The sequence below is a fragment of the Corvus moneduloides genome, unplaced genomic scaffold, assembly GCF_009650955.1.
Source record: "Corvus moneduloides isolate bCorMon1 unplaced genomic scaffold, bCorMon1.pri scaffold_170_arrow_ctg1, whole genome shotgun sequence".
Taxonomy (NCBI): domain Eukaryota; kingdom Metazoa; phylum Chordata; class Aves; order Passeriformes; family Corvidae; genus Corvus; species Corvus moneduloides.
This window is the reverse complement of record NW_022436911.1, coordinates 1-18,187: the sequence shown is the minus strand read 5'-3', so window position 1 is coordinate 18,187 and position 18,187 is coordinate 1. Positions and strand designations below refer to the sequence as shown.

The window sequence follows — 18,187 nt, the reverse complement described above, 5'->3', positions numbered from 1 at the left end:
GGACACATTTGGGACACTTGGGGACACGTTTAGGACACTTGGGACGCTCAGGGACACTTGGGGACACGACAGGAACACTCAGGGACACATTTGGGACATGGTTGGGACGCTTGGGGACACATTTGGGACCCTCAGGGACACGTTTGGGACACTTGGGGACACTTGGGGACACTCAGGGACACATTTGGGACACCTGAGGACACTCAGGGACACATTTGGGACACGTTTGGGACACTTGGGGACATGTTAGGGATAGTTGGGGACACTCAGGGACACATTTGGGACACTTGGGGGCACTCAGGGACACGTTTGGGACACTTGGGGACACTTGGGGACATGGTTGGGACACTTATGGACACATTTGGGACACATTTGGGACACATTTAGGACACTCAGGGACACGTTTGGGACACCTGAGGACACTCAGGGACACTTGGGGACACGACAGGAACACTCAGGGACACATTTGGGACACTCAGGGACACATTTGGGACACGTTTGGGACACTTGGGGACATGTTAGGGACGCTTGGGGACACTCAGGAACACGTTTGGGACACTCAGGGACATGTTAGGGACACTTAGGGACACTCAGGGACACTTGGGGACACATTTGGGACACCTGGGGACACATTTGGGACACCTGGGGACACTCGGGTTGTCCATCAGAGCCAGGTGGGGACACGAGCAGACATTGGGAGCACAGAGGGTGACAGGGAGGTGACAGAGGAGTGACAAAGAGGTGACAAGGAGGTGACAGAAGGGTGACAGAGGGTGACACTTGATGACAGGGAGGTGACACAGGTGACAGGCAGGTGACACAGGTGACACGTATTTCTCCAGGTACAGCGTGGGGTTGTCCATCAGAGTGGACATTGGGGTGACAGAGGGTGACAGGGAGGTGACAGGGAGGTGACAGGGAGGTGACACTCGGTGACACAGGTGACACTCACGTATTTCTCCAGGTACAGCGTGGGGGTGTCCATCAGAGTGGACATTGGGGTGACAGAGGGTGACAGGGAGGTGACAGGGGGTGACAGGAAGGTGACACAGGTGACAGGGAGGTGACAGGGAGGTGACAGGGAGGTGACAAGGAGGTGACACAGGTGACACTCACGTATTTCTCCAGGTACAGCGTGGGGTTGTCCATCAGAGTGGACATTGGGGTGACAGGGAGGTGACAGGGAGGTGACAAGGAGGTGACACTCGGTGACACAGGTGACACTCACGTATTTCTCCAGGTACAGCGTGGGGGTGTCCATCAGAGTGGACATTGGGGTGACAGAGGGTGACAGGGAGGTGACAGGGGGTGACAGGAAGGTGACACAGGTGACAGGGAGGTGACAGGGAGGTGACAAGGAGGTGACAGGGAGGTGACAGGGAGGTGACAAGGAGGTGACACTCGGTGACACAGGTGACACTCACGTATTTCTCCAGGTACAGCGTGGGGGTGTCCATCAGAGTGGACATTGGGGTGACAGAGGGTGACAGGGAGGTGACAGGGGGTGACAGGAAGGTGACACAGGTGACAGGGAGGTGACAGGGAGGTGACAGGGAGGTGACACTCGGTGACACAGGTGACACTCACGTATTTCTCCAGGTACAGCGTGGGGGTGTCCATCAGAGTGGACATTGGGGTGACAGAGGGTGACAGGGAGGTGACAGGGAGGTGACAGGGAGGTGACACAGGTGACAGGGAGGTGACAGGGAGGTGACAAGGAGGTGACAGGGAGGTGACACAGGTGACACTCACGTATTTCTCCAGGTACAGCGTGGGGGTGTCCATCAGAGTGGACATTGGGGTGACAGAGGGTGACAGGGAGGTGACAGGGGGTGACAGGAAGGTGACACAGGTGACAGGGAGGTGACAGGGAGGTGACAGGGAGGTGACACAGGTGACAGGGAGGTGACAGGAAGGTGACACAGGTGACAGGGGGTGACAGGAAGGTGACACAGGTGACAGGAAGGTGACAGGGAGGTGACAAGGAGGTGACAGGGAGGTGACACAGGTGACACTCACGTATTTCTCCAGGTACAGCGTGGGGTTGTCCATCAGGGCCTTCACCATCCTCATCAGGTAGATGAGCAGGGCCAGGTTGTTCTGCACCACGTTCACCCGCACCTGGGGACACCGTGGGGACATCCCTGGGGACACCGTGGGGACATCCCCTGGGGGGGTTGGGGACATCCCTGGGCGGTTTGGGGACACCTCCAGGGGGGTTTGGGGACACCTCCAGGGGTTTGGGGACATTCCCAAGGGGTTTGGGGACACCTCCAGGGGTTTGGGGACATCCCCGGGGGGTTGGGGACATTCCCAGGGGGGTTGGGGACACCTCCAGGGGCTTGGGGACACTGTGGGGACATGTCCAGGGGGGGTTGGGGACATTCCCAGGGGGGTTGGGGACACCGTGGGGACACCTCCAGGGGGGCTTGGGGACACCTCCAGGGGCTTGGGGACATCCCTGGGGGCTTGGGGACATTCCCAGGGGATTTTGGGGACACGTCCAGGGGGGCTTGGGGACATTCCCAGGGGATTTTGGGGCCATTTCCCGGGTTTTTGGGACCGTTTCCCAGGGATTTTTTGGGGCCGTTTCCCAGGATTTTGGACCCATTGCTGGGATTTTTGGGACTCCCACAATTTTTGGGGCCATTTCCCAGGGATTTTGGGGCCATTCCCAGGGATTTGGGACCCCCAAGATTTTTGGGGCCATTTCCCAGGGGATTTTGGGGCCATTCCCAGGGATTTTGGGGCCATTCCCAGGGGATTTTGGGGCCGTTTCCTGGGATTTTGGACCCATTCCTGGGACTTCTGGGACCCCACAATTTTTGGGGCCATTCCCCAGGGGATTTTGGGGCCATTCCCAGGGGGTTTGGGGGCCATTCCCAGGGATTTGGGACCCCCACGATTTTTGGGGCCATTTCCCAGGATTTTGGGGCCATTCCCAGGGGATTTTGGGGCCGTTTCCTGGGATTTTGGACCCATTCCCAGGATTTTTGGGACCCCACAACTTTTGGGGCCATTCCCAGGATTTTAGGGCCACTCCCAGGGGGTTTTGGGGCCATTCCCAGGGGATTTTGGGGCCGTTTCCTGGGATTTTGGACCCATTCCTGGGACTTCTGGGACCCCACAACTTATGGGGCCATTTCCCAGGATTTTGGGGCCATTCCCAGGGGGTTTGGGGGCCATTCCCAGGGATTTGGGACCCCCACGATTTTTGGGGCCATTTCCCAGGATTTTGGGGCCATTCCCAGGGGATTTTGGGGCCGTTTCCTGGGATTTTGGACCCATTCCCAGGATTTTTGGGACCCCACAACTTTTGGGGCCATTCCCAGGATTTTAGGGCCACTCCCAGGGGGTTTTGGGGCCATTCCCAGGGGATTTTGGGGCCGTTTCCTGGGATTTTGGACCCATTCCTGGGACTTCTGGGACCCCACAACTTATGGGGCCATTTCCCAGGATTTTGGGGCCATTCCCAGGGATTTTGGGGCCGTTCCCCGGGATTTCGGTGCCCCTGGGCTCACCCCCTCGGAGATGAAGGTGCTGAAGCGCGGCAGCATCTGGTACAGGCCGGGGTCGGTGGCGATGCTCTGCAGGGCCTCCTGTGGGGACATTTGGGGACATTTGGGGACACCCCAGGGACATTTGGGGACATTTGGGGACATTTAGGGACACCCTGGGGACATTTAGGGACACCCCAGGGACATTTGGGGACACCCTGGGGACATCAAGGACACCCCAGGGACATTTGGGGACACTCTGGGGACATCCTGGGGACACCCTGGGGACATCAAGGACACCCCAGGGACACCCTGGGGACATTTGGGGACACCCCAGGGACACCCTGGGACACCCTGGGGACATTTGGGGACACTCAGGGGACACCCTGGGGTCATTGGGGACACCCTGGGGAGACCCTGGGGACATTTGGGGACACTCAGGGGACACCCTGGGGTCATTGGGGACACCCCAGGGACATTTAGGGACACCCTGGGGACACTCAGGGGACATTGGGGACACCCTGAGGACACCTCAGGGACATTTGGGGACATTGGGAACACCCTGGGGAGACCCTGGGGACATTTGGGGACACTCAGGGGACATTTGGGGACACCCTGGGGTCATTGGGGACATCCTGGGGACATTTAGGGACAGCCTGGGGACATTTGGGGACACCTCAGGGATATTAGGGACACCCTGGGGACATCAAGGACACCCCAGGGACACCCTGGGACACCCTGGGGACATTGGGGACATCCCAGGGACATTTAGGGACACCCCGGGGACATTTAGGGACACCCCAAGGACATTGGGGACATTTAGGGACACCCCAGGGACACCCTGGGACACCCTGGGGACATTTGGGGACACTCAGGGGACACCCTGGGGTCATTGGGGACACCCTGGGGAGACCCTGGGGACATTTGGGGACACTCAGGGGACACCCTGGGGTCATTGGGGACACCCCAGGGACATTTAGGGACACCCTGGGGACACTCAGGAGACATTGGGGACACCCTGAGGACACCTCAGGGACATTTGGGGACATTGGGAACACCCTGGGGAGACCCTGGGGACATTTGGGGACACCCTGGGGACACTCAGGGGACACTGGGGACACCCCAGGGACATTGGGGACACCCTGGGGACATTTGGGGACATTTGGGGACATTTAGGGACACCCCAGGGACATTTGGGGACATTTAGGGGACACCCTGGGGACATTGGGGACACCCCAGGGACATTTGGGGACATTTAGGGGACACCCTGGGGACATCGAGGACACCCCAGGGACATTTGGGGACACTCTGGGGACACTTTGGGGACATTGGGGACACCCAGGGGTGGTTTTGGGGTGGTTTCAGGGCATTTTTGGGGTGGTTTTGGGTTGATTTTGAGGTGATTTTGGGGTGATTTTGGGGGGATTTTGGGGCGGTTCTGGGGGTGGTTTTGGGGTGTTCTTGGTGTAGTTTTGGGGCGAATCTGGGGTGATTTTGGGGTGATTTGGGGGGATTTTGGGGTGATTTCGGGGGATTTTGGGGTGACTCAGGACCCGTTTCGCCACGCAGGCCTCGGTGATCCCCTCGTAGGGGCAGATTTTGGGGGATTTTGGGGGGTTTTGATGACTCCCTGTAGGGTTTTGGGCCCGGTAGGATTTTGGGGTGATTTGGGGTGATTTGGGGGGATTTTGGGGTGATTTTAGGGCTTTTTCGGGGTGGTTCTAGGGTGAATTTGGGGTGGTTCTGGGGTGATTTTGGGGTGGTTCTGGGGGTGAATTTGGGGAGAATTTGGGGTGGTTCTGGGGCATTTTTGGGGTGGTTTTGGGTTGATTTCGGGGGATTTTGGGGTGACTCAGGACCCGTTTGGCCTCGCAGGAGCCCACGCAGGCCTCGGTGATCCCCTCGTAGGGGCAGATTTTGGGGGATTTTGTGGGGTTTTGATGACTCCCCGTAGGGTTTTGGGCCCTGTAGGATTTTGGGGTGATTTTGGGGGGATTTTGGGGTGACTCACGGCCCGTTTGGCCTCGCAGGAGCCCACGCAGGCCTCGGTGATCTCCTTGTAGTAGAGCTGCTGCTCCACCGACAGCTCGTGGACGCTGCGGGGCTTCAGCCGCAGGGGGGGCCCCTCCAGCAACGGGGGCTTCTTCTCCTTCCCTGGGGACCCCAAAAACATCAGGAACCCCCCCCCTAAAGTCCCCAAAACCCCGTTGGTTTCTCCCCAAAATCATAGGGGATTTCTCGGCCTTCCCTGGAAGACCCCAAAAGTCACCGAGCACCCTAAAGCGCCTTAAATCACCCAAAAACCCTTTTAGTCCCCCAAAAACCCCTTAAAACTCCCCCTAAATCTTCCCAATCCACCCCGAAATCCCCCTTAAATCTCCCAAATGCTCCTTGATCCCCCCTAAACCCCCCCAAACCCACCCTAAAGCCCCGTAAATCTCCCCAAAACCCCTCCAAGCACCCCCAAACCCACCCTAAACTCCCTTTAACCCCCCCAAAACCCACCCTAAATCCCCTAGAACCGCCCCAAATCCTTCCCAAAACCCCTCCAGCCACCCCAAAACCTCCCTTAAATCCCCTTTAATCCCTCCAAACCCTCTCAAAACCTCCCTTAACCCCCCCCAAACCCCATTAAATCCCCCAAAATCCCTCTTAATCCCCCCAAATCCCCTCAAAACCTCCCTTAACACCCCCAAACCCACCCTAAATCCCCTAAATCCCCCAAAACCTTTTAAATCCCCCCCAAACCTCCCTTAAACTCCCCCTAATCCCCCTAAAACCCCCTTAAATTCCCCCAAAACCCCTCCAAGTCCCCCAAAAACCCCTTAAATCCCCCAAAACCTTTTTAATCCCCCCAAAACCCCCTAAAACCCCCATAATCCCAAAATCCCCCCTAATCCCCCCAAAACCTTTTCAATCCCCCAAAACCTCCCTTAAACTCCCCCTAATCCCTCCAAAACCCCCTTAAATTCCCCCAAAACCCCCTTAAATCCCCCAAATCCCCCATAATCCCCCCTAAAGCCCCCAAAATCCCACCAAAACTTTTTCAATCCCCCAAAACCTCCCTTCAACTCCCCCTAATCCCCCAAAATCCCCCCAAATCCCCCCAAACCTGCCTTAAACTCCCCCAAATCCCCCCAAAACACCCAAAAAATCCCTTAAATCCCCCCCAAATCTCCCCTAATCCCCCCAAAACCCCCTTAAATTCCCCCGAACTCCCCATAATCCCCCCAAAACCCCTTCAACCCCCCCAAATCCCCCCTAATCCCCCCAAATCCTTTTTAATTCCCCCAAAACCCCTCCAAGCCCCCCAAATCCTCCCTTAAATCCCCCCAAATCCCCCCTAATTCCCCCAAAATCCTCTCCAAGCCCCCCAAAACCCCCTTAAATCCCCCTAAATCCCCCATCATTCCCCCCAAATCCTTAATTCCCCCAAAACCCCTCCAAGCCCCCCAAATCCTCCCTTAAATCCCCCCAAATCCCCCCAAATCCTTTTCAATTCCCCCAAAACCCCTCCAAGCCTCCCAAATCCTCCCTTAAATCCCCCCAAATCCCCCCTAATCCCCCCAAATCCTTTTTAATTCCCCCAAAAACCCCTCCAAGCCTCCCAAAACCCCCTTAAATCCCCCCAAATCCCCCATAATTCCCCCAAATCCTTTTTAATTCCCCCAAAAACCCCTCCAAGCCCCCGAAAAACCCCTCCAAGCCCCCCAAATCCTCCCTTAAATCCCCCCAAATCCCCCCCAATCCCCCCAAATCCTTTTTAATTCCCCCAAAAACCCCTCCAAGCCCCCCAAATCCTCCCTTAAATTCCCCAAATCCCCCCCTAATCTCCCCAAATCCTTTTTAATTCCCCCAAAAACCCCTCCAAGCCCCCCAAATCCTCCCTTAAATCCCCCCAAATCCCCCCTAATCCCCCCAAATCCTTTTTAATTCCCCCAAAACCCCTCCAAGCCCCCCAAATCCTCCCTTAAATCCCCCCAAATCCCCCCTAATCCCCCCAAATCCTTTTCAATTCCCCCAAAACCCCTCCAAGCCTCCCAAAACCCCCTTAAATCCCCCCAAATCCCCCCCAATCCCCCCAAATCCTTTTTAATTCCCCCAAAAACCCCTCCAAGCCCCCCAAATCCTCCCTTAAATCCCCCCAAATCCCCCCCTAATCTCCCCAAATCCTTTTTAATTCCCCCAAAAAACCCCTCCAAGCCCCCCAAATCCTCCCTTAAATTCCCCAAATCCCCCCCTAATCTCCCCAAATCCTTTTTAATTCCCCCAAAAACCCCTCCAAGCCCCCCAAATCCTCCCTTAAATCCCCCCAAATCCCCCCTAATCCCCCCAAATCCTTTTCAATTCCCCCAAAACCCCTCCAAGCCTCCCAAATCCTCCCTTAAATCCCCCCAAATCCCCCCTAATCCCCCCAAATCCTTTTCAATTCCCCCAAAACCCCTCCAAGCCTCCCAAAACCCCCTTAAATCCCCCCAAATCCCCCATAATTCCCCCAAATCCTTTTTAATTCCCCCAAAAACCCCTCCAAGCCCCCCAAAAACCCCTCCAAGCCCCCCAAATCCTCCCTTAAATCCCCCCAAATCCCCCCCAATCCCCCCAAATCCTTTTTAATTCCCCCAAAAAACCCCTCCAAGCCCCCCAAATCCTCCCTTAAATTCCCCAAATCCCCCCTAATCCCCCCAAATCCTTTTTAATTCCCCCAAAAACCCCTCCAAGCCCCCCAAATCCTCCCTTAAATTCCCCAAATCCCCCCCTAATCTCCCCAAATCCTTTTTAATTCCCCCAAAAAACCCCTCCAAGCCCCCCAAATCCTCCCTTAAATCCCCCCAAATCCCCCCTAATCCCCCCAAATCCCCTTTAACCACCCCAAAACCCCCCCCAAACCCCACCTTTTCCATCGCCCCCGGCCCCTCCCGGCCCTTTGGATTTTGGGGTCCCCTCGTCCTCCTGGCCGGGCTTGGCCGATTTCAGGGGTTCGGTGGCCTCGGCCTTCTGCTGCTCCTTGGGGGCTGAGGGGGGGCACAGAAACGGGGTCAGGGGGTCCCCAAAATTTGGGGAAAAAAGAGGGGAAAAAAAAAAAATTTAAAAAAAAAAAATCCCCGTTTTTGGGGGGTTTAGGGAAGGGGTTTTTTTTTGGGGGGGGGGGGGGGGGGTCACGCACCTGGAGGGGGATTTTCGGGGATCGCCGGCTGCACCCCCTCGATGCTGAGCCAGTGGGCTGGGGGGGGACCCCAAAAAGGGAAATCAGACTGAAATCACCCCAAAAAAGCATCTCCAGAACGCCCCAAATCCACTCAAATCCCAGCCCCGGAATTCGCCTTCGAAAAGGACCCAAATCAGGGGTTTTCCATCCGGGCCCTGCAAATCCTCCTCAAATCCTCCCCAAAATCCCCCCTGCAGCCCCCAAAATCCTCACAAATCCTCCTGAAATCCCCAAAATCCTCCCCAAATCCCCCCAAAATCCCCCCTCCAGCCCCCAAAATCCCCCCAAATCCCCCCTCCAGCCCCCCAAATCCTCACAAATCCTCCCAAATCCCCCAAATCCCTCCTCCAGCCCCCAAAATCCTCACAAAGGCCCCCAAATCCCTACTCCAGCCCCCCAAATCCTCACAAATCCTCCTGAAATCCCCCAATCCTCCCAAAATCCCTCCAAAATCCCCCCTCCAGCCCCCCAAATCCTCACAAATCCCCCCAAATCCCCTCCCATTCCCCCAAATTCCCTCTCCAACTCCCCAAATCCTCCCTAAATCCCCCTAAATCCCCCCATAGCTCTCTCCAAACACCCCAAATCCACCCTCCAGCCCCCAAATCCCTCTAAATCCTCCCATAACTCCCCAAAATCCCCCCAAATCCTCCCTCCAGCTCCCAAAATCCTCCCAAACCCCCCCTCCATCGCCCGAAATCCCCTCAAATCCCCCCTCCAGCCCCCCAAATCCCCCCAAATCCCCCTAAAATCCTCCCAAAATCCTCCCAAATCCTCCCAAATCCTCCCTCCAGCCCCCAAAATCTCCCCGTAACTCCCTCCAAACACCCCAAATCCTCCCAAAATCCCCCCAAATCCTCCCGAAATCCCCCCTCCAGCCCCCAAAATCCCCACAAATCCTCCTGAAATCCCCTCGCATCCCCCCTCCAGCTCCCCAAATGCTCCCAAAATCCCCCCAAATCCCCCCTCCAGCCCCCAAAATCCCCCCAAAATCCTCCCAAATCCCCCCAAATCCCCCCTCCAGCCCCCCAAAATCCCCCCAAATCCTCCCAAATTCCCCCTCCAGCCCCCAAAATCCCCCCAAAATCCTCCCAAATCCCCTCAAATCCCCCCTCCAGCCCCCCAAAATCCCCCCAAATCCTCCCAAATTCCCCTCCAGCCCCCAAAATCCCCCCAAAATCCTCCCAAATTCCCCCTCCAGCCCCCAAAATCCCCACAAATCCTCTTGAAATCCCCCCAAAATCCCCCCTCAAGCCCCCAAATCCCCCAAAATCCTCCCCAAATCCTCCTGAAATCCTCCCAAATCCCCCCTCCAGCCCCCCAAATCCTCCCGAAATCCCCCCAAATCCCCTTCCAGCTCCCCAAATCCCCCCAAATCCTCCCTCCAGCCCTCCAAATCCTCCCCAAATCCTCCCCAAATCCCCCCTCCATCTCCCGAAATCCCCCCAAATCCTCTCAAAATCCCCCCAAATCTTCCCGAAATCCCCCCAAATCCTCCCCAAATCCTCCCCAAATCCCCCCCTCCAGCCCCCCACCCTTGAGGCAGACGTCGAGGGGCACCCTGGGCAGGGGGGTGTTGATGATGTCGCTCAGATCCACCTCCTTCTCCTCATAGAAGTACAGCTCCCGCCCGCCGCCGCTGGCGAAGCGGAACGGGATGAACTCCTGGGCGTGGAACCCGTACAGGGGCTGCGGACACAGAAAAACGGGGGTTTTCCCGGGATTTTGGGGGGATTCGTGGGGTTTTGGGGGGATTTTCCTGGATTTCGGGGCCATTTCACACCATTTCCAGGGAGTTTGCCTCAATTTCTGAGGGCTTTCCCTCAGTTTTGGGGGAATTTCCCTCAATTTCCGTAGGGTTTCCCTCCTTTTTGGGGGGCATTTCCCTCAGTTTTGGGGGAATTTTTTCCCTCAGGATGAACTCCTGGGCGTGGAACCCGTACAGGGGCTGCGGACACAGAAAAGGGGGCTTTTCCTGGGATTTTGGGGGGATTCGTGGGGTTTTGGGGGGATTTCCGTGGATTTCGGGGCCATTTCACACCATTTCCAGGGAGTTTGCCTCAATTTCTGAGGGCTTTCCCTCAGTTTTGGGTGGCTTTCCCTCAGTTTTGGGGCATTTCCCTCCCTTTTGAGGGGATTTCCCTCCCTTTTGGGGGGATTTCCCTCAGTTTCCAAAGGGTTTCCCTCCTTTTTGGGGGATATTTCCCTCAGTTTTGAGGGAATATTTTCCCTCAGGATGAACTCCTGGACATGGAACCCGTACAGGGGCTGCGGACACAGAAAAATAGGGGTTTTCCCGGGATTTTGGGGGGATTCGTGGGGTTTTAGGGGGATTTCCCTGGATTTCGGGGCCATTTCACACCATTTCCAGGGAGTTCCCCTCAATTTCCAAGAGGATTCCCTCAGTTTTGGGGGGATCTCCCTCAGTTTTGGGGGGATTTCCCACAGTTTTGGGGGCTTTCCCTCCCTTTTGGGCAGCTTTCCCTCAGTTTTGAGGGGATTTCCCTCAGTTTCCGAAGGGTTTCCCTCCTTTTTGGGGGTTTTTCCCTCAGGATGAACTCCTGGGCGTGGAACCCGTACAGGGGCTGGGGACACAGAAAAACGGGGGTTTTCCCGGGATTTTGGGGGGATTCGTGGGGTTTTGGGGGGATTTCCCTGGATTTTGGGGCCATTTCACACCATTTCCAGGGAGTTTGCCTCAATTTCTGAGGGCTTTCCCTCAGTTTTGGGGGAATTTCCCTCAGTTTTGGGTGGCTTTCCCTCAGTTTTGGGGGGATTTCCCTCCCTTTTGAGGGGATTTCCCTCCCTTTTGGGCGGCTTTCCCTCAGTTTTGGGGGAATTTCCCTCAGTTTCCAAAGGGTTTCCCTCCTTTTTGGGGGGAGTTTCCCTCAGTTTTAGGGAGGTTTTTCCCTCAGGATGAACTCCTGGGCGTGGAACCCGTACAGGGGCTGGGGACACAGAAAAACGGGGGTTTTCCCGGGATTTTGGGGGGATTCGTGGGGTTTGGGGGCGATTTCCCTGGATTTCGGGGCCATTTCACACCATTTCCAGGGAGTTTGCCTCAATTTCCAAGAGGATTCCCTCAGTTTTGGGGGGATTTCCCACAGTTTTGGGGGCTTTCCCTCAGTTTTGGGGGAATTTCCCTCAGTTTCCAAAGGGTTTCCCTCCTTTTTGGGGGAGTTTCCCTCAGTTTTGGGGAGGTTTTTCCCACAGGATGAACTCCTGGGCATGGAACCCGTACAGGGGCTGCGGACACAGAAAAGGAGGCTTTTCCTGGGATTCTGGGGGGATTCGTGGGGTTTTGGGGGGATTTCCCTGGATTTTGGGGCCATTTCACACCATTTCCAGGGAGTTCCCCTCAATTTCCGAGGGGATTCCCTCAGTTTTGGGGGGATTTCCCTCCCTTTTGGGGGGATTTCCCTCCCTTTTGGCGGCTTTCCCTCAGTTTTGGGGGAATTTCCCTCAGTTTCCGAAGGGTTTCCCTCCTTTTTGGGGGGCTTTCCCTCAGTTTCAGGGAGGTTTTTCCCTCAGGATGAACTCCTGGGCGTGGAACCCGTACAGGGGCTGGGGACACAGAAAAGGGGGCTTTTCCTGGGATTCTGGGGGGATTCGTGGGGTTTTGGGGGGATTTCCCTGGATTTTGGGGCCATTTCACACCATTTCCAGGGAGTTTGCCTCAATTTCTGAGGGCTTTCCCTCAGTTTTGGGGGAATTTCCCTCAGTTTCCAAAGGGTTTCCCTCCTTTTTGGGGGGTATTTCCCTCAGTTTTGGGGGAATTTTTTCCCTCAGGATGAACTCCTGGGCGTGGAACCCGTACAGGGGCTGCGGACACAGAAAAAGGGGGGTTTTTCCCGGGATTTTGTGGGGATTCGTGGGGTTTTGGGGGATTTTCCTGGATTTTGGGGCCATTTCACACCATTTCCAGGGAGTTTGCCTCAATTTCTGAGGGCTTTCCCTCAGTTTTGGGGGAATTTCCCTCAATTTCCGAAGGGTTTCCCTCCTTTTTGGGGGGTATTTCCCTCAGTTTTGGGGGAATTTTTTCCCTCAGGATGAACTCCTGGGCGTGGAACCCGTACAGGGGCTGGGGACACAGAAAAGGGGGCTTTTCCTGGGATTTTGGGGGGATTCGTGGGGTTTTGGGGGGATTTCCGTGGATTTTGGGGCCATTTCACACCATTTCCAGGGAGTTTGCCTCAATTTCTGAGGGCTTTCCCTCAGTTTTGGGTGGCTTTCCCTCAGTTTTGGGGCATTTCCCTCCCTTTTGAGGGGATTTCCCCCCCTTTTGGGGGGATTTCCCTCAGTTTCCAAAGGGTTTCCCTCCTTTTTGGGGGAGTTTCCCTCAGTTTTGAGGGAATATTTTCCCTCAGGATGAACTCCTGGGCGTGGAACCTGTACAGGGGCTGCGGACACAGAAAAATAGGGGTTTTCCCGGGATTTTGGGGGGGTTCGTGGGTTTTAGGGGGATTTCCCTGGATTTCGGGGCCATTTCACACCATTTCCAGGGAGTTCCCCTCAATTTCCAAGAGGATTCCCTCAGTTTTGGGGGGATCTCCCTCAGTTTTGGGGGGATTTCCCACAGTTTTGGGGGCTTTCCCTCCCTTTTGGGCAGCTTTCCCTCAGTTTTGAGGGGATTTCCCTCAGTTTCCGAAGGGTTTCCCTCCTTTTTGGGGGTTTTTTCCCTCAGGATGAACTCCTGGGCGTGGAACCCGTACAGGGGCTGGGGACACAGAAAAACGGGGGTTTTCCCGGGATTTTGGGGGGATTCGTGGGGTTTTGGGGGGATTTTCCTGGATTTTGGGGCCATTTCACACCATTTCCAGGGAGTTTGCCTCAATTTCTGAGGGCTTTCCCTCAGTTTTGGGGGAATTTCCCTCAGTTTTGGGTGGCTTTCCCTCAGTTTTGGGGGGATTTCCCTCCCTTTTGAGGGGATTTCCCTCCCTTTTGGGCGGCTTTCCCTCAGTTTTGGGGGAATTTCCCTCAGTTTCCGAAGGGTTTCCCTCCTTTTTGGGGGGAGTTTCCCTCAGTTTCAGGGAGGTTTTTCCCTCAGGATGAACTCCTGGGCGTGGAACCCGTACAGGGGCTGGGGACACAGAAAAACGGGGGTTTTCCCGGGATTTTGGGGGGATTCGTGGGGTTTTGGGGCGATTTCCCTGGATTTCGGGGCCATTTCACACCATTTCCAGGGAGTTTGCCTCAATTTCCAAGAGGATTCCCTCAGTTTTGGGGGGATTTCCCACAGTTTTGGGGGCTTTCCCTCAGTTTTGGGGGAATTTCCCTCAGTTTCCAAAGGGTTTCCCTCCTTTTTGGGGGAGTTTCCCTCAGTTTTGGGGAGGTTTTTCCCTCAGGATGAACTCCTGGGCATGGAACCCGTACAGGGGCTGCGGACACAGAAAAGGAGGCTTTTCCTGGGATTCTGGGGGGATTCGTGGGGTTTTGGGGGGATTTCCCTGGATTTTGGGGCCATTTCACACCATTTCCAGGGAGTTCGCCTCAATTTCCGAGGGGATTCCCTCAGTTTTGGGGGGATTTCCCTCCCTTTTGGGGGGATTTCCCTCCCTTTTGGGCGGCTTTCCCTCAGTTTTGGGGGAATTTCCCTCAGTTTCCGAAGGGTTTCCCTCCTTTTTGGGGGGCTTTCCCTCAGTTTCAGGGAGGTTTTTCTCTCAGGATGAACTCCTGGGCGTGGAACCCGTACAGGGGCTGGGGACACAGAAAAGGGGGCTTTTCCTGGGATTCTGGGGGGATTCGTGGGGTTTTGGGGGGATTTCCCTGGATTTTGGGGCCATTTCACACCATTTCCAGGGAGTTTGCCTCAATTTCTGAGGGCTTTCCCTCAGTTTTGGGGGAATTTCCCTCAGTTTCCAAAGGGTTTCCCTCCTTTTTGGGCGGTATTTCCCTCAGTTTTGGGGGAATTTTTTCCCTCAGGATGAACTCCTGGGCGTGGAACCCGTACAGGGGCTGCGGACACAGAAAAACGGGGGTTTTCCCGGGATTTTGGGGGGATTCGTGGGGTTTTGGGGGGATTTTCCTGGATTTTGGGGCCATTTCACACCATTTCCAGGGAGTTTGCCTCAATTTCTGAGGGCTTTCCCTCAGTTTTGGGGGAATTTCCCTCAATTTCCGAAGGGTTTCCCTCCTTTTTGGGGGGTATTTCCCTCAGTTTTGGGGGAATTTTTTCCCTCAGGATGAACTCCTGGGCGTGGAACCCGTACAGGGGCTGGGGACACAGAAAAGGGGGCTTTTCCTGGGATTTTGGGGGGATTCGTGGGGTTTTGGGGGGATTTCCGTGGATTTCGGGGCCATTTCACACCATTTCCAGGGAGTTTGCCTCAATTTCTGAGGGCTTTCCCTCAGTTTTGGGTGGCTTTCCCTCAGTTTTGGGGCATTTCCCTCCCTTTTGAGGGGATTTCCCCCCCTTTTGGGGGGATTTCCCTCAGTTTCCAAAGGGTTTCCCTCCTTTTTGGGGGAGTTTCCCTCAGTTTTGAGGGAATATTTTCCCTCAGGATGAACTCCTGGGCGTGGAACCTGTACAGGGGCTGCGGACACAGAAAAATAGGGGTTTTCCCGGGATTTTGGGGGGATTCGTGGGGTTTTAGGGGGATTTCCCTGGATTTCGGGGCCATTTCACACCATTTCCAGGGAGTTCCCCTCAATTTCCAAGAGGATTCCCTCAGTTTTGGGGGGATCTCCCTCAGTTTTGGGGGGATTTCCCACAGTTTTGGGGGCTTTCCCTCCCTTTTGGGCAGCTTTCCCTCAGTTTTGAGGGGATTTCCCTCAGTTTCCGAAGGGTTTCCCTCCTTTTTGGGGGTTTTTCCCTCAGGATGAACTCCTGGGCGTGGAACCCGTACAGGGGCTGGGGACACAGAAAAACGGGGGTTTTCCCGGGATTTTGGGGGGATTCGTGGGGTTTTGGGGGGATTTTCCTGGATTTTGGGGCCATTTCACACCATTTCCAGGGAGTTTGCCTCAATTTCTGAGGGCTTTCCCTCAGTTTTGGGGGAATTTCCCTCAGTTTTGGGGGGCTTTCCCTCAGTTTTGGGGGGATTTCCCTCCCTTTTGAGGGGATTTCCCTCCCTTTTGGGCGGCTTTCCCTCAGTTTTGGGGGAATTTCCCTCAGTTTCCAAAGGGTTTCCCTCCTTTTTGGGGGGAGTTTCCCTCAGTTTCAGGGAGGTTTTTCCCTCAGGATGAACTCCTGGGCGTGGAACCCGTACAGGGGCTGGGGACACAGAAAAACGGGGGTTTTCCCGGGATTTTGGGGGGATTCGTGGGGTTTGGGGGCGATTTCCGTGGATTTCGGGGCCATTTCACACCATTTCCAGGGAGTTTGCCTCAATTTCCAAGAGGATTCCCTCAGTTTTGGGGGGATTTCCCACAGTTTTGGGGGCTTTCCCTCAGTTTTGGGGGAATTTCCCTCAGTTTCCAAAGGGTTTCCCTCCTTTTTGGGGGGCTTTCCCTCAGTTTCAGGGAGGTTTTTCCCTCAGGATGAACTCCTGGGCGTGGAACCCGTACAGGGGCTGCGGACACAGAAAAGGGGGCTTTTCCTGGGATTCTGGGGGGATTCGTGGGGTTTTGGGGGGATTTCCCTGGATTTTGGGGCCATTTCACACCATTTCCAGGGAGTTTGCCTCAATTTCTGAGGGCTTTCCCTCAGTTTTGGGGGGATTTCCCTCAGTTTTGGGTGGCTTTCCCTCAGTTTTGGGGGAATTTCCCTCAGTTTCCAAAGGGTTTCCCTCCTTTTTGGGGGAGTTTCCCTCAGTTTTGGGGGAATTTTTTCCCTCAGGATGAACTCCTGGACATGGAACCCGTACAGGGGCTGCGGACACAGAAAAATGGGGGTTTTCCCGGGATTTTGGGGGGATTCGTGGGGTTTTGGGGGGATTTCCCTGGATTTCGGGGCCATTTCACACCATTTCCAGGGAGTTTGCCTCAATTTCTGAGGGGATTCCCTCAGTTTTGGGGGGATTTCCCTCAGTTTTGGGGGGCTTTCCCTCAGTTTTGGGGGGATTTCCCTCCCTTTTGAGGGGATTTCCCTCCCTTTTTGGGGGATTTCCCTCAGTTTCCGAAGGGTTTCCCTCCTTTTTGGGGGGTATTTCCCTCAGTTTCGGGGAGGTTTTTCCCTCAGGATGAACTCCTGGGCATGGAACCCGTACAGGGGCTGAGGACACAGAAAAACGGGGGTTTTCCCGGGATTTTGGGGGGATTCGTGGGGTTTTGGGGGGATTTCCCTGGATTTTGGGGCCATTTCACACCATCTCCAGGGAGTTCACCTCAATTTCCGAGGGGATTCCCTCAGTTTTGGGGGGATTTCCCTCAGTTTTGGGGGGATTTCCCTCAGTTTTGGGGGGGATTTCCCTCAGTTTTGGGGGAATTTCCCTCAATTTCCGAAGGGTTTCCCTCCTTTTTGGGGGGAGTTTCCCTCAGTTTCAGGGAGGTTTTTCCCTCAGGATGAACTCCTGGGCGTGGAACCCGTACAGGGGCTGCGGACACAGAAAAGGGGGCTTTTCCTGGGATTCTGGGGGGATTCGTGGGGTTTTGGGGGGATTTCCCTGGATTTCGGGGCCATTTCACACCATTTCCAAGGAGTTTGCCTCAATTATCCGAGGGCTTTCCCTCAGTTTTGGGCGGCTTTCCCTCAGTTTTAGGGGCTTTCCTTGGTTTTCGGGGTGTTTCCCTCAATTTTGGGGACATTTCCTTTGATTTTGGGGGAGTTTCCCTCAGTTTTGGGGAGGTTTTTCCCTCAGGATGAACTCCTGGGCGTGGAACCCGTACAGGGGCTGGGGACACAGGAAAGGGGGGTTTTCCCGGGATTTTCGGGGGATTCGTGGGGTTTTGGGGGATTTTCCTGGATTTTGGGGCCATTTCACACCATGTCCAGGGAGTTCGCCTCAATTTCTGAGGGCTTTCCCTCAGTTTTGGGGGGCTTTCCCGCAGTTGTGGGGGGATTTCCCTCAATTTCCAAAGGGTTTCCCTCAGTTTTGGGCGGCTTTCCCTCAGTTTTGGGGGGATTTCCCTCAGTTTTGGGGGGATGTCCCTCCCTTTTGGGGGGATTTCCCTCAGTTTTAGGGGCTTTCCTTGGTTTTCAGGGTGTTTCCCTTGATTTTGGGGACATTTCCTTTGATTTTGGGGGAGTTTCCCTCAGTTTCGGGGAGGTTTTTCCCTCAGGATGAACTCCTGGGCATGGAACCCGTACAGGGGCTGGGAAATGGGAAAAAGGGGGACCTGGGGGGTTTTTCCTGGGATTTTGGGGGGATTTTTCCCAATTTTTTACAGGATTTGTTGGGTTTTGGAGGGATTTTCCTGGATTTCGGGGCCATTTCACACCATTTCCAGGGAGTTTGCCTCAGTTTTACGGAGCTTTCTCTTGGATTTGGGGGGATTTCCCTGGATTTTGGGGGGTTTCCCTCAGTTTTGGGGAGGTTTCCCTCATTTTTTGGGCTGTTTCCCTCGGTTTTGGGGCTTTCCGCTTGGTTTGAGAGGATCTCCCTCT

At 55.2% G+C, this 18,187-nt stretch overlaps 1 protein-coding gene across 1 annotated transcript; it reads right to left on the bottom strand.

The window, feature by feature from the left end:
• Nucleotides 1–1,981: 1,981 nt before the first annotated feature.
• On the bottom strand, nucleotides 1,982–10,494 carry TAF6 (TATA-box binding protein associated factor 6; the record flags this gene model as incomplete). The annotated part of the gene is made up of 6 exons (XM_032097945.1): nucleotides 10,239–10,494; nucleotides 8,662–8,718; nucleotides 8,390–8,509; nucleotides 5,509–5,651; nucleotides 3,522–3,599; nucleotides 1,982–2,121 (listed from the first exon to the last, which is right to left on the bottom strand). Coding segments are annotated over exons 1-6 (779 nt in total), but the record flags the coding sequence as incomplete, so codon positions are not given.
• Between the last annotated feature and the right edge of the window lie 7,693 nt (nucleotides 10,495–18,187).